The 15,773-nt window shown below is 33.5% G+C and overlaps 1 protein-coding gene across 1 annotated transcript; it reads left to right on the forward strand.

Annotated features, from left to right (window-relative positions):
* Positions 1 to 1,094: 1,094 nt before the first annotated feature.
* On the forward strand, positions 1,095 to 14,668 carry LOC122141894 (F-actin-monooxygenase mical1-like). The gene is made up of 12 exons (XM_042750540.1): positions 1,095 to 1,611; positions 2,679 to 2,788; positions 3,192 to 3,272; positions 4,945 to 5,155; positions 5,984 to 6,054; positions 7,752 to 8,493; positions 10,976 to 11,091; positions 11,681 to 11,788; positions 12,019 to 12,112; positions 12,982 to 13,069; positions 13,408 to 13,481; positions 14,487 to 14,668. Exons 3-12 carry the CDS (start codon positions 3,231 to 3,233, stop codon positions 14,666 to 14,668), a joined length of 1,728 nt encoding a protein of 575 aa, XP_042606474.1. The 5' UTR covers positions 1,095 to 1,611; positions 2,679 to 2,788; positions 3,192 to 3,230.
* Positions 14,669 to 15,773: the final 1,105 nt, after the last annotated feature.

The following is a 15,773-nucleotide window of genomic DNA, read 5'->3' on the forward strand; positions in this document are numbered from 1 at the left end:
GTTATTGTTCAGATCAGTGTGAAAATCTACCCATGTTTTTATGCAGCAAACACGCAGAGTTGCAAATCTGAACTAGTGGATCGACAAGAAGTTAATGCATTATAAAAATGTAAACAATTAAGACAGTACCATATATTTGTTATTTAATTAATATAATGATTGATAATAATTGTTTAAATTAATATAATAATTGACACTTTTGCCTCTGTTTTCTTGAAGTCATTTAAAGGCTGAAATGTGAAGTTAATCATTTTATAAAACTTGTTTTTTTTGTGTGAAAACCTATATCTGAACTCTTAATCATGCTTTTTACAGTCATTTTCATTTGTGCAGTGTTAAAAATTGTCTTTTAAAAGTCTTAAATATGAGCTTAAATATTCTCCAGAAACCGCGGTCTGGCAAAAACCGTCATTTCAAGTTTTTTTTAGGTAGGTTTATATAATAGGGATGCACCGATCTGATACTCTGTATCTGGCATTTTCTGTCAGTTTGGGTATCGGTCAGACGAGACCAACCCAAATCTGATATTGTGTGTATACTATTATGTTGTTAAGCCGCACGAAAGGCACAAAAACATTATAATGCACTATATATTCAAAGTGTTCTGAAACCATTATATAGTTTAATGTGGGGTAGATGAATATTGAAGTCAAATTCAAGTAAACTCTCCTCTCCACTGTGGCTGTCTGTCATCCTCCATTCAGCAATCAAACTGCGTGTCGCATTCGGTTTCAATGGGATGGGTGGGATGCACATAAGCACTTCGCCCTGTATTGAGCCTTTCGTATTATAATACTTTTGTGCAATGAAAGATTATTAATAGCCTTTCTTGTTCTGTCCTAGCTTTCATATGTTTCTGCCTCCATTACTGTGCTATACATTTAAAAGAAATGTCTTTTAATTTATAGTGTATAATATATATATAATATATATATATATATATATATATATATATATATATATATATATATATATATATATATATATAGTATTTCATGAATGTATTTCACAACAATACAAAGAGAAATGTAACATTTGATCAGATTTATTCCTACACTTATTCACTTATATTTGATCTGTTTGAAAAAGTCATTTTCAGAACCTCTATTGTAAGAGAAGCAGGCTGATGAATGTCTTATCACACATAATTGCATCATCATCACCACCTGAAATCAGGTCTGCTGTCTCTTTAAGACCCCTTCCCAGCATGCATTGCTGTGAATGGGCAGTTTTCTGCTGTAGTCTGTAGTCTGACAGCAGCGGCTGCGGCAGCAAATGCACTCAGCTGAGGAGAAACTGCATCTTATGGGCGATTGGGTGGGAGTGGATCTCAGTCCAGCCTCGACACGCACCGCTCTGAGACGCCATCTGCAGAAGACGAGTCGCAGCCGTTCGAGGGGCTTTTGGGAGCAGGATTGAGCGTTTAGTTGTTGGATGCTGTGTTTGGGAGGGGATCTCACACAGATGTGCTCCAGGTTGAGCTGTCACTCACACAGGCTGTGGATGTGTGTATTCTGGGGAAGGGGGTGGGATCCAATACAGCTCATCTCTAACACGCCACTGCAAACCGCATATTGAATGTGACGACTCGTATTTGTTCCAGTTTAAAGGGTAGGAAGTTATTTTATTGTATTTTATTATTTATTCATGTTATTACTTATTATTGTTTTATTTGACTTTGCATCAATTTTTATGTATTGCTGAAGCGATCCACCGAATTGCACCTAAAGTGCCCAGTTTATGTAAGGTTGTTCTGGATTATGAAAGAGATTATAAATGAAGCTTTTATTGTGTGTATGATATGGTTAATGATGATCAGGATTTGAAGACATTTTAAGCATGTTTAATTTAATTTATGTTTGCACTACATTTATTTTACATTTTTTATTTTATTTTATTTTTTATTTTTTTATTAATTTTTCCAACTAAGAATATTTTTACATTTCTTTTTAAACTGCATGTAAAATACAATGCTTTTTTACAGTTTTACCATTTTCATTTATTCTTGTTTATTAATATTTTAATTTACTTATAATTTAGATTATATTTTAAATGTATTTAGATATTTCTTAACTATTTATATTTTGTTATTATGTTATTGCTTTGAGTTGTTGAACTATATGTTAAATACAATGCATTTTTACAGTTTTTGCTATTTTTGTTTATTAATATATTTATGTATTTGTATGTGTGTGTGTGTGTGTGTGTGTGTGTATATATATATATATATATATATATATATATATATATATACAGCTAATATATATATATATTATATATATACATTACACATGTGTTGTCATCTGTAAATTATGTTGTATATATATATAATATATATATCTACTATATATTATATATATATAAATATATATATATATATAATATATATATATATATAATATAATATTTGTGCCATTGGTCAGAGTTGTTGAATTACACACAGTGTTTCTGGTTTTGTTGCAATATGGAAAGCTTAGATAATAGATCATATTTTTGGACAGGTTATACATAATGTTTTGTTATTTAATGATTTTTGGTCATCATTTATGGTATTAAATATGGTATATTTAATCATTTTTACTTTTACATAACATTTTTATTTCTTTGCCACATTTATGCAACTGTATTTTTCATAATTGATTTGCATCTCACTATTTTGCTCCTCTTGTCTTCCTCAGAGCGCTCCAACAGCCTCTTGCCCAACAACAAGACCTTCTCACTGTCCAGAACCTGCTCGGCCGTCTTCTTCCTCAACACGCTCAAGCGCAACTCTATCCAAAGACACAAGGTACACAAACACCTGTCTGTTATCATGTCAAACACACCCTGTATTGTTGACTCTGTAGCAGTGGTGCCTGCCAAAGGTCATGTGTAGTGTGTTGGGTTAAAGCCATGTGCAATCTCTGTCGTAACGAACCACAACTAAACGCCCCCATTACACACAGCTGTTCCAAAGCGAATTACTCCCATGCTGTCACCACAATGAGGAAGTTAAAGGGATGATAAGAGGACGAGACAAAAAGGATGCTATAGTTTGCTAGCTGCATGTTTGTGGTGCAGGATAACGGTGAAATCATTGTTTATTTCTGTTGATCTGCTGCCGCCACATTATGTAACCTGAGCTGTAAACTGCTGCCGCCACATTATGTAACCTGAGCTGTAAATGAGATCATGTGACCCGTGTCTCTCAGGACCGACTGGCATCAGAGAAAATACCAAGACAGCAAAAGATGAAGGAAAAAGAGGAGGAGAAGAATGCGAAAGAGGAAAAAGTAAGTGGTGAAATAGACGTGCCAGTATTCGGTGACACAATATATCACGGTAATGAATATGCACGATATTGTAATCGTGGGCACTTCTAAATACCGTGAATAATTATACACTACAAATTAATCAGAATTTGGGATGCATTTTAAGAATACTTTTCCCATCAACTGGTCAAAATGCACAACAGCGCTGTATGCTGCTTGAAAGACGCGTGTGCGCTCTGATGTAAACAAGCACGCATGAGAAGCACATGGAGGAACAGTTGCGAGACGAGCTGAATGAAAGCACATTCACTCTCTGACAGCAGATGGCACTAAACTGCAAAAAATGCAGCCCTTACCCTGGAAACCCCATAAATAAAGCAGCTGCGCTGCTTTCTAAAACATATTTAAATAGCCATTCAGATTTGTGTATTAGCTATGATGTTCATCACAGTGCCAAATACTTAAGTATTTAGACTTAATAGGCTATTCATTTTCAAACATTTTTATTAAACAACATAATCTCACCCACAACAAAACATAAACATCAATTGAAAATGTTTTGATTCGTTAATGTTCGTTCACACTTTACATTAATGCTCTATTAATTAACATTAGTTCATTCATTAGTAAACATAAACTGCCAATGAAAAATTATTCTGAACATTCATAAAACTTAGGTATTCCAATATTTAATACCACGTTGTTAAAATCGAAAGTTGCAACTGTGTTATTTAATGAGCTAACATGAACTAAGACTTAATAAACAAAGATTAATAACTTCTGTAGCAAATGTAGCTATTGCTTGTTGTGAATGTTAATGCATTAACTAAGGTTAACTAATGAGGTCTTATTGTAAAGTGGTACCTATTTGTCTTTATAGTTCTTTTGCACTTTAATCTGTGTAAAACGTTTAACTTTATATATTTTTTCTGTATTTCTTTATAGTATTTAAATATTCAGTTATTTTAGTTATACGAAAAAAGTTATTAAACCTGTTATACTGTATTATGACCACTTTTTTTAAACTAAATTTCAATATCGTGATAATACCTTATACTGTGATAAAAGCATTAGCAATTAATCGCAAAATGAAAATTTGATACCGGCATATCCCTATGGTCAAATTTATTTTCTCAATCAAATGGTGCATTAGTGTTGTTGTAATGCGGTTTACGCCTGTTAGGGGTGAAGACCATGTTCTGTTGTTGTTTCTGCGATTAAACACAACAAATGATGTGCAGACCTATGGGTATGAGTGGCTTAGTTATGTATCAGAACTGATGAAACACTAATAAAATAATCAATAAGAAAATAAAAAATAACTAAAAAATACAAAAAAGTGACAAAAAATTTTATTCTTATGTTTAATAATTGATTTTTAATTAAACCATATTTAATATATTTTATTTAATGTGCCTTTTAAAATGCTCCCGGCATTTCTAAAAATTGAAACTGCAGTTAGATGAAAAATGGCAGATTTGAGCTGATAAAATCATAATTGTTCACAAAGAGAATTTCATATTTTCAAATTTCAAACGCCTTGTAAATCATAAAGATAAAAGAGTAAATTCATTCCAGGGGGCAAATATTGCTCCCTAGTTGAAAAATAAATAAAAAAAAAAGTCAGTTCTTGTAATGCAATGCTCTATAGTAAATATATGTGCAGTATCTTAAACTTTGTCTAATTGTCCAGCCTGCGGCGCCTGTAGTGCCTGTGGTGCCTGTGGTGCCCATGGCCTCATCAGAGGCAGGCAGCAGTGAGCTCTGTTATTTCTGCAACAAGCATCTATACGTGGTGGAGAGAGGAAGCGCTGAGGGCAAGTTCTTCCATCGCAGTTGTTTCAATTGTTATCAGTGCGGCTCCACTCTACGGCAGGGCGGATACACTTTCCTCTCTGACACAGGTAAGCCTGGGATACCAAATCCTTTATTTTAGTTTAGTTTAATTTATTTTATAATTTTTTTTGACCTCATTGTACTTCATTTAATGTTTTATTTTATTTTTATTTAATTTTAATTGTATTTTACTTTACTTCATGTATCTTATTATACTTTATTTATACTGTATTTTTTATTTTATTTTATTATATTATACTTTTATAAATTTTATTTTGCTTTATTATACATAATTTTATTTTATTCATTTTATTTTACCTTATTATACTTTATTTTATTTTATTTTATGCTTTATTTTATTTTATTGTACCTCATTTTATTAAACCTTATTATACTTTTTTTGTTTTACTTTTTTTATTAATATTTTATTTATTTTATTTTTGTACATCAATGAGTAACAGTAGGTAAAAGTAGGCCTAAATACAGTATATAGTTTTACATAATTTCTGAATGATAATAAATATTTCAGTATTGATATTTTTTATATTTCTTATGTTACATAATGCAATTTATTTTATTATTTATCATGCACTTGTCTCTCATATGCTGCCATAAGGACCGAAACATCTTGATGTTATATAAATTATTACATAAGCTTTTAAAGCTATTCATAACTTGCACAGTGTGGAATGCTGTTTTATTAGGTTCTAATTATTACAACACATGTAAATTACAATCAACCACCTATGCAGCCCTTCAAAAATATATCTTCTTAAATGATCCTGTTTGTGGGGCTTGTTCAGTAATTTACCCCTTGTCTAAAAAAAGCATGTACATCAGTGTTACAGCCCTTGATATTAACAGTCCAGAACATGTTGAATTTGATTTGTCTTCAGGGAGATTCTACTGTGAGCTGCACTCAGCGGCTGAGGAAGAGGAGGGTGATGAAGGTCACAGAGGCTCACAGGTATGAATCACATCAGAGCTAATGAGACGCTTGATTGCCTCCTATTTACTGTCGGATCTCTTGTGTGAGGATCCTGGGAAGGATATTGCTCTGAGAGTGTGGGGAGCATAATAACTTTCATTATTAAGCCATAGCTCTATAGTTCATATCCGCAAAAATATATATGAAATGATTTATTTGGACTTGTTACCATAGTAATAAAGTTTTTTTTTTTTCTCAGGTCCAATTTTTAATAATTTTTCTAGTGTTTTATCATGCGTCAGATGAAAATCGTAGTTTTTCATTATCATAGTGCAAAGTTAAAGAGTTAGGTTAAGCTCTTATTTGTGCAAGTTTTGTTAAATATGTTATGATGGTATGATAGACAGATGGTCTTTTCTTCACTAAGATATATTCAGTTATTTCTTATGAAACAACATGATATGACAAGAACTAATGTGGGTCAGCTGCTGCGTCAGAAAAAAATTTCCTTTTCTCAGCAGAATGCTGTTTAACGCTGAGATTTTGCTGTGAATCCGTTTCTGTGGAGTGTGTGTGTGTGTGTGTGTGTGTGAGTCACTTTTTGTGTGTGTTATGGTGGTGTGTGTGTGTGAAGAGGGCCTGTGAAAGTCTGTGGAGGATGGATGTTAGTGGTGGGTTTAAAGACAAGAAATAATAATAATAATAAAATTAAAAGTCACTTTTTTTTGCAACCTATTCAACTGTATGGTTTAAAGACAAGCATTTTTAGTACTACTAATTTTAAACCAACATAATGTTAATGCACAACTGAAAATAAGAATGATTAGCCAATGCTTTGCAAGTCTGCTTTTCCATTGTACGTACTTCATGTGCATTATTGTGTTAAGGTGCAGTCTAGGGGTGTGTTATATTGACATAAATTAGTATCTTGATATTTTGTTATTTTTTTCAATAATGATAATTATACAGTATTTTGCTGAGTGAAGGTACATGGGCTGGTTAAAGCCTGACATAGATAAATAAATATGACACTAAACTCACCAGTAGGTGGCAGCAAATCCCTGTCTTAATGGGTGATTCATTGAATCAGTCATTCAAACAATTCATTCAAAATTCCTTATTCATTTAGAAACAAAGCAAGTGAATGTCTTTATGAATGGATCGAAACACCGCAATGTTGCTCTGAGAGATGTTCTGTTCCAACTATTTTTGTTGGTGAAACAGACAACAGACAATATTGAATCTTGACAAAAAATGTATTACAAAGCTTTCCACAAAAATACTAAGCAGCACAACTGCTTTCAACATTGATAATCAGAAATGTTTCTTGAGCAGAAAATCAGCATATTAGAATGATTTCTGAAGGATCATGTGACACTGAAGACTGGAGTAATGATGCTGAATATTTAGCTTTGCATCAAAATATAAGTATTTTTTTTTTATATATTCACATAGAGACCATTTCAAATTTCAATAATATTTCACTCTTTCACTGTTTTATTGTAATTTATAAAATAAATAAATCTTTGTGATGCTTAAATCTTAATGAGCATACGAGATTTTCAAAATATTTAAAAATCATACCGACCGCAAACTTTTGAACAGTAGTACATATGAATTGTATTTTGACACATTTCTGTGTCTAAAAGAGTTTTGCTCTGTAACAGTTCACACACTTGCACAAAATAGGTCTGTTCCAATATATCATGATAATGTTATGTTTTTAAATTTTCTAGCATCAAATCGAAGATGGCCTTAATGAGGAGGATGGTAAGGAGAAAAATGGTGAAACAGTGAAGATTTCATCCCCACCTCCACCGGTCTCTGTAAGACGGAAGGGCTCGTACAAGATCTCCGTTGACCCTGACTTTGAAGAATCGACTGAGTGTCTCACTCCCACAGAGCAAGAAGACCAACTGCCATCTAGCTCTGACGAAGCAAACAAACCCCCAGAGCTCAGTCCAGAGAGCACAGGCATCAAGAACCAACAAAATAACAGCAGTCCGTCCGTTCCAGTGCCGGCCCCTCGACAGTCCAGAGCTCCGCTCCCAAAACCTCGCACTGTCCATAACGTGGTGCCTCAACTTTCAAATACCCCTGAAGAACCAGAGCAGAACCAAGAGGAAACTCCGGAATCCAAACCTTCACTGCGTAAACTTCAGCTGAGCCAAGAGGAGAAGGCCGACCTGCTCAGCCAGGATTCAGACTCGGAGACGCCCGCCTCGTCTTCTGCCACCTCCACCTCCTCTTCCTCCAAGCAGCAAGAAGGAGGCGAGGAGGAGGGCTATTGGAGCGGAGGTACCGCGACCGGGATGAGCTTGCGGGACCAGCGCAACCGGCGCTGCATGAGAAGGAAGAGCGAACCACAACCTTCTGCACACTCGCAACACGGAAAGATGCGCTCCAAGTTTTCCCCATGGAATCTGTCTTCGCCTCGACTGCATCAGCGCTTCAGCGTCCTCAAAGTCGCACCTACAGGTTAGTAGTCAACATTTTTGGTAGTCAACTTTATTTAGATAGCACCTTATACAATACAGATTGTTTCAAAAGCTTCAGAGTTAATAAAGAGGACTTTCTGTTAGGGCTGCACGATTAATCAAACACGATTAATCGTGATTGTCATGCACATTTTGTCAGTAAAGCCGGTTCTGTGATTAGTAGTAAATCTCCATCACCTGCTTTCAGGTGGAGCAGCATTTACTACACAGAGCCATAGTTCTCTGACAAGCTATGCAAAATCACGTTCATAATCGCAGAAGATGTAATCGTAGGATTACGAAATCGTTCACGATAATGACAGCTGTTTGCGTATCTTCTCAGTGAACTACAGCTCTGTGTAGTAAATGCTGCTCCATCTGAGAGCACGTGAAAATACCACATTTAATAACTTTTTTTTTACTCCGATCTCACTTCCTAACGTCAGTCAAGTATTTGAAATAAATCCTTCTGTGAGATGATGTTGCTTCTGAAACGGAATAATTAAGGCACACAATATTTAATTGTATTGTGTATATGTCGATTAGCATTTCATTATAGATATACTTTACTTTATTATGATGAAAATGATAATAATAAGAACTCAGATAAACCATATATTGTCGTTGTCGTGTGTTTATTAGTCACATTGAATCAATGAAAGGAGTTAAATCTTATGTTTATTCAGCTACAGCGATTTCCTGGGTTTCTTCTTTGGGACATATTTAGATTTTAAGCATGAGAGCGCCCTCTGGCCTTTGGATAGAGATTTACTACTGATCACAGAACCGTGCTTCACTGAAAGATACGCATCCCAATCGCAGCTTCTGCCTAATCACGATTTATTTGATTATTTGTGCAGCTCTACTGTTCTACTGTTCAGCCCTTCTGTTAAAGTGCCCCTATTATGGGTAATGAAAGGTTCATATTTTGGTTTTGGGAGTCCCCAACAATAGGTTGGCATGCATGCAAGGTCAAAAAACACCTTTATTTACTTATAATATGCATTTATTTTTACCTGACTTGCTCAACGACTCCCAAACGATTCGCTCAATGACAAATTTTTCCAAACTCCTACTTTGCGTGACGCTAATCTGCGGTGATTGGTCCAATTTATCTCATTTCCATTTCATCATGCCTGTAATGGTTTGTGAGCGCAGTGTTGCTTTATGTACAGCGTTACCAGGAAACAGCTATTTTTACCACTCCAAAGGCGGCACCTAGTGGCAAAGAATGAATTTGCATTTTCAATTGAGACCAATGCAAAAAGCCCAAGTGGGCGGGTCAACATAAAACGGGCCTGGGATTCATTTTAAAAAAACTTGTTTCAATGATTCAGCGTCAACTCTTTCTTTTGAGAGACACTAACTTTATAAACGTACATTTTCAGATTAAAAACTTTGCAGGATGTTTTCATTCACTTAGAGCTGTTACACACTGCATTAAAAGTAATTTTCTAAAATTCACTTTAAAATTCTGTTCTGTTCACTTTAAAATTAAAGTTCTGCAAACTTCTTCAAATATGAAACAAATTCAAATTCTGCTGTAAAGCAGCTCTAAATAATAAAGACTATAGTGTCAATAAAATAAAATAAAAGCATTTTATGTAAGGCTGCACAATTTGGCCAAAAATCTTGTGATTATCTGTCAACATGACTAATAAAATGTTATAAATTATGATTATTATTATTATTATTATTATTATCATTATTGTTGCAGTTGTTGATACTTATTATTATTAATAATATGGTTAAATATTAAAGAAGATTACTACTGTTATGTTACTGTAAAATAAAAATTGTATTTAATAAAATAATATAATAAATAATAATAATAGTTACAGTACAACTGTATTATACAATGCTAATATTTATTGCTGTTTAAATTTCTTCATTTTCAAACCATCAAGCTTTAATTTTGGTGGGAAACTTCTGAAAACACCAGCTGGTAGACTGATCAAAAGAGTAGTTCTTTGATGAAAAAATTAAATAAAAAACAAAAAATGAACATCCTGTCATCATTTATTCATCCTCAACTAAATCCTGTTCCAAACTAGTATGAGTTTCTTTCTTCTGTTGAACACAAATAGAAGATCATGAAGAATAGCTGGTACCCATTGACTTTCACCGTATTTTTTTTTAAGTCAATGGCTATCAGTAACTGTGTGAGCTAACATTATTTACATTTAGTCATTTAGCATGTTTAGAATGCCTTTTTGTGTTCAACAGAAGAAAGAAACTCATACAGGTTTGGAAACAACTTGAGGCTGAGTAAACGATGACGAAATGTAAAAAAAAATTCATAATTGAATTTTCATTCAATTATTAAACAAATTCAATTCAGCCATAAAGCAGCTCCACAAAAGACAAGTTTTGTTCTCATTCAGTGTCAGTGAACAAATTATGTGTACACATATCTTTTAGTACTGAATTTCTCTAGGTTTATATTAGTTTGTAGCAGCTGATTTTGCTATGATTTTCATTAGAACAAGCTCAACCAGAACATTATGTATCAGAAGACGATAATGAAGAAGGTGTTGACGATGACGAAGAGGAGAATGAAGAAGATCTTCAAGGAGAAGACCGTTATTTGGATTGCAAGGTCAGACTGAGACATTATGTTCAAACGGCCCTAGATTTGGTCAGAAGGCCAAATTTCTATGCATGTCTTCAACAAACATAATTCTATAAACAAGAAGAATATGCAGTTATTTTGGTGATACTTGAGCATGACTGCCCAGAATAGAACTTGATTATGATGCCATTTCATGAACAAAGGCTGCATGATTTGGGAAAATATTTGATAATAATTTGGATTGGGATTTAAAAAGTAAAACCTTCCACCTTTGCTATGCTTGTTTGTAAGGTTGCACAATTTGGCCAAACATTTTGGGATTATGTGACATGTGATCAATATGACATTATTATTATTATTATTATTATTAAATGCAGATATTAAGCGAAATAAGAAGCATTAATATTGCAATATTTTACTGTAAAAAAAAAACTAATAATAATAAAATCATATTCATGGCTTTCTTAATTTTCAAACTATCAAGTTTTATTTCGGTGGGGGAAAAAACACTAGATCACATGATCATGTTTTCTGGTAGACTGATTAAAAGCTGCTCTCTAGGAAGTTGTTGACTTTGGATTGAGTTTTATTTTTTTTTTTTTTTTTTTTTTTTCAGGGGGCTGATTTTGAGATTTCCGAGTCAGAGAAACGCGACCTAAAGAGGATGAAAACTCTGGAGCGCAAAGCAAAGATGAGCGAAATCCAGCGCTTCCACAAAGCTCAGGTGAGCAAGATCACACTCCTCGAAGACCACGGTAGAAGTCTGAACCGTGTAGATTGTTTCCCATAATTGTAATAAACATGCATGTTAAATAAAAGGTAACACTTTAAAGAAACCTTGGAACCTTATTGTGAAGTTTTACTAATAAAAGAAACATCCGCATCAATTTCTATCAAGTATCTGATTTTCATCCATTGTTTGGTCATGCTGTTCTGGTCCTGCCGCCCCCACAGACGATTCAGAGACGGCTGGATGAGATAGAAGTGACCTTTAAAGAGCTGGAGGAGAAGGGAGTGGAGCTGGAGAGAGCTTTGAGAGGAGAGGCTGGTATGACATCTCATCCATCTGCAGAAAACCACAGTCACTGCTAATGATTTCACTTCATCATATTCTACAGCAGTCAGGCTGTGTGCTAAATTCATACTGAAACCCATCCAACTTGTTAACCCTCATAGCACTGATAGTCACTGAGACGTTTGTTAAATATAAATTTCAAGAAATACATATGCAAGTGAAAAATGTCGAAATTACAATAAGTCCATCAGTCTATTAATATAAACTCATGACAACTTAATGTGTAATAATAATAATAATAATTATTATTATTATTATTATTAATTAATTCGGTCTAGCTATTGTTGCACATGGTCTAATAAATTAAATCAAATAAATGTATTCATTTTATTTATTTCTGTAATAAATTATATAATATTAAATATGTCTGATTTGTTTCAAATATTTAATATTAATAATTAGAAACTTTTTTTATTTCTAAATAATAATTTCAGTAATTATTATTGAAATACAGTTTCTTATCATGATATGATTCTTATATTTTCTTCATATAGTCAGTTAATTATTGAATTTGAAATGAATTACAAAAAGTCCATGTGTCAGTTAAATGAAGTTTTTTTTTATTGTGTATTTTTTTTTTTTCAAAAAATGTTTATTAGATATTTGTACAAGAATAAGTAAATTATTTAACGCTTACATTTATTTATTCGTTGCATATGAATTTCTTCAGATTAAATCCATTAAAAGCCTTTTTGTGCCCTGCATGCATGGAAACTCCTTCAGTACTGTTTTGTAAGCATCCCAGAATGCGCTATAGGTTGGTTGAGTGAAGCCAAAGGGTGTCAAAGTGTGGCGACGACCGAGAGTAAGGAGATCTTGTTTCAACTCTGTGTGTGTTTTAGGTTCAGACCCTGAGACGATTGATCACTGGATTGAACTGGTCCAGGAGAAGAACAATCTGCTCTCAGAGGAGTCGGATCTCATGGTTGCGTAAGTCTGAACACTGTGTCAGCATTAATACAATTAACATTAAGGAGCTCAGTAGCAGTTATTGCTCCAAGTGCATCATCTATTTTTACATGGATTGTAGAAAAACCTCAAGCCTCCCTGAAAGCCAGCTCGTCGTCTTGTTGCCCCTGGCAACCTCTCTCTTCTGCATGTCTTTGACGAGCGTTAATGCTCAAGATGAATGCTTGGAGTGGCCTCATTTATTTAACCCACTGCTTTGCATGTATTTAGCATATATTGTGCACAATTGGATCCTCTATGCAGAAACTAAATTACAGGCTGTGCTAACATTTGTGTGATTCTGGTTTTGTGTTTCAAAGGTCTCGACAGCTGGAGCTGGAAGACAAACAGAGCATGTTAGAGCAGGAGCTACGGAGATACATGGAAATGGATGGTGGGAGATGAAAACTCAGAAATTAGTTTGCTAATATTTCAGTTTGTAAATAGTACCATACAGTCTTGATTTCTCGTTATATAATTGTTAAATTAAAATGAAAATTAAAAAGGATATTTTATTCATATTAATATTTTTTGTAATTATTATTGCTAAGAATAATAATAATAATAATTACACAAAGTAAAAAGGCTAATAAAATTACTAAAATTAAATTTACGAAAATTCATGTTAAATATTTCTAATTGATTTTAACAATTTAATTTTAATATTAAATCGGAATTAAGTTATTTTTAATATCGAAGTACAGTGTTCTATAATATAAGAGTCATTTAAATAGTCATGGCAATTAATATGAGGTCATGAAAGCATCATGTATAAATAATAATAATAATAATAATAATAGTAATATGAAAATAAATGGTTATTATTATTTTGTTGTTGTTGTTTAGTTCCTCCAACACAATGAGAAAAAAAATGAATACAAAATGAAAACAAAAATGTATTGTATTCATATAATATTAGATATTTGAATTATAATATATTAAATATTTTTTATAATTTAAATAGTTATTTAATAATAACAATAATATAAAATACTAAATTAGTATTGTTGTTTAGCTGTTGCACATGCTCCAACACAATGAGCCAAAAGCCAGAAATAAATGTTTTTATTGTTTAAAATGATATAATATTAAATATTAAAATGTATTTGACATATGTCTAATCATTTAAGTAATTTAATAATATAAAAGTCTAAATTATTGTTGTTATTTAGCTGTTGAACATGCTCCAATACACTGAGAAAGACAAAAATGAATTCGTTTTTATAGTTTTAAATTATGTAATATTTAAATAGTTTGAAGTATTTAAACAAGTTAATATTAAGATCAAATTAAAATGCTGTTAGTGATATTTAAATAAAGTATTTATTTGTTGTTCAGTTTATTTATGTGAACACATGCACACACTCATTAACATGTTTCGATGTTCTTGTGCATGTAGACTCTGAGAAAACCCCTGAGCAGCGAGAACATGAGAATCAGGTCCTGCAGGAGATGCTGGACGTGGTGGACATGAGGGATTCACTGGTGGCCTTCCTGGAGAAGGAAGTCAATGAAGAAGTCATGATGAGGCTGGGGAACTCAGTGCTGGGGCCAAGAGATTCAACAGCAGCACATACATGAGCTGCGAAAGAGAGACACAAACAAAACATTCTGAATGAAACAACACCTTTAAAAAAATAATTTCACAAAAAATCATAAAAAACACACCACTTTCACATCTCCCAAAAAACAAAAGATTGGCATCGTGATTTCTGTGACCGTGGCTCCTAATCGGTGCTCCTGTGTCGTACAGTGAGAGAGGTCTTGTGACCAAAGATAGCCTACGATAATTTTCTGGCAGTGTCAGAAATTCAGCGTGTTCATCGTACAGTGTGTTTGCAGTTACGACCCACGTTTACTGACCAACCAGTAAAAATGCGACATGAAATCAAACCGACATAAAACATAAAACTGCTTACCTCAAACTCTTATTTCTTCCACTTTCACCGCTTCCATAAAAACTACAACTGTCAAAGTGTGATTCATTATGCTCTTTTTGTTTATCACTAGCACATGCTAATGATGTTTTATTCTTCTGTAGAAACATCCGCCATAGCCTACGAGTCAATAGGTGTCATCATCGTACAGTCCACGTGCATGTCATACCCAGGTTTATTAGATCCATGTTGAACAGTGTGATTTGCAGTGATCTTATAGGATTGTTAAAATCGTGCAGTGTGTAGAAGGCTTAAAGCTCATCATTTATTCATCCCCATGCCTTTACCAACCAGCTAAGACTTGTTATCTTTTGTCGAAAACAACGAATGATGTTCTCTTTTCCATACAATAAAACTGAAAGGTCACCAAGGGCTGGCAAGCAGCAAGGAAGACAAAAAGCACCATTAAATCATCATGAAAGTAGTTACAAGTTCTTGAAGCCACATGATTGATGTGAAGTTTTATTAGGCTTAGCTTTGTTTAGTTTTAATAATGCCAAAAAATGAATGCTTCTCATGTGCCTCATAACCAGTTTTGCAGTGCTTAAGATTTTCAGTGAACCATGATTTGGTGTCATTTTTGAGTCTCACACTATACAGCACACTATTTACTTTTATAGTATAGAAAATAGAAAGAAAGTCAAAATGCACGCAATGAAAGAATGAAAGTCATACAGGTTTGCATTGACAAGAGGGTGAATAAATGATGACAGAGTATTTATTTCTGGGTGAACTGTAACTTTGAAGAC

This window comes from Cyprinus carpio, chromosome B23 (genome assembly GCF_018340385.1).
Source record: "Cyprinus carpio isolate SPL01 chromosome B23, ASM1834038v1, whole genome shotgun sequence".
Classification (NCBI taxonomy): Eukaryota; Metazoa; Chordata; class Actinopteri; order Cypriniformes; family Cyprinidae; genus Cyprinus; species Cyprinus carpio.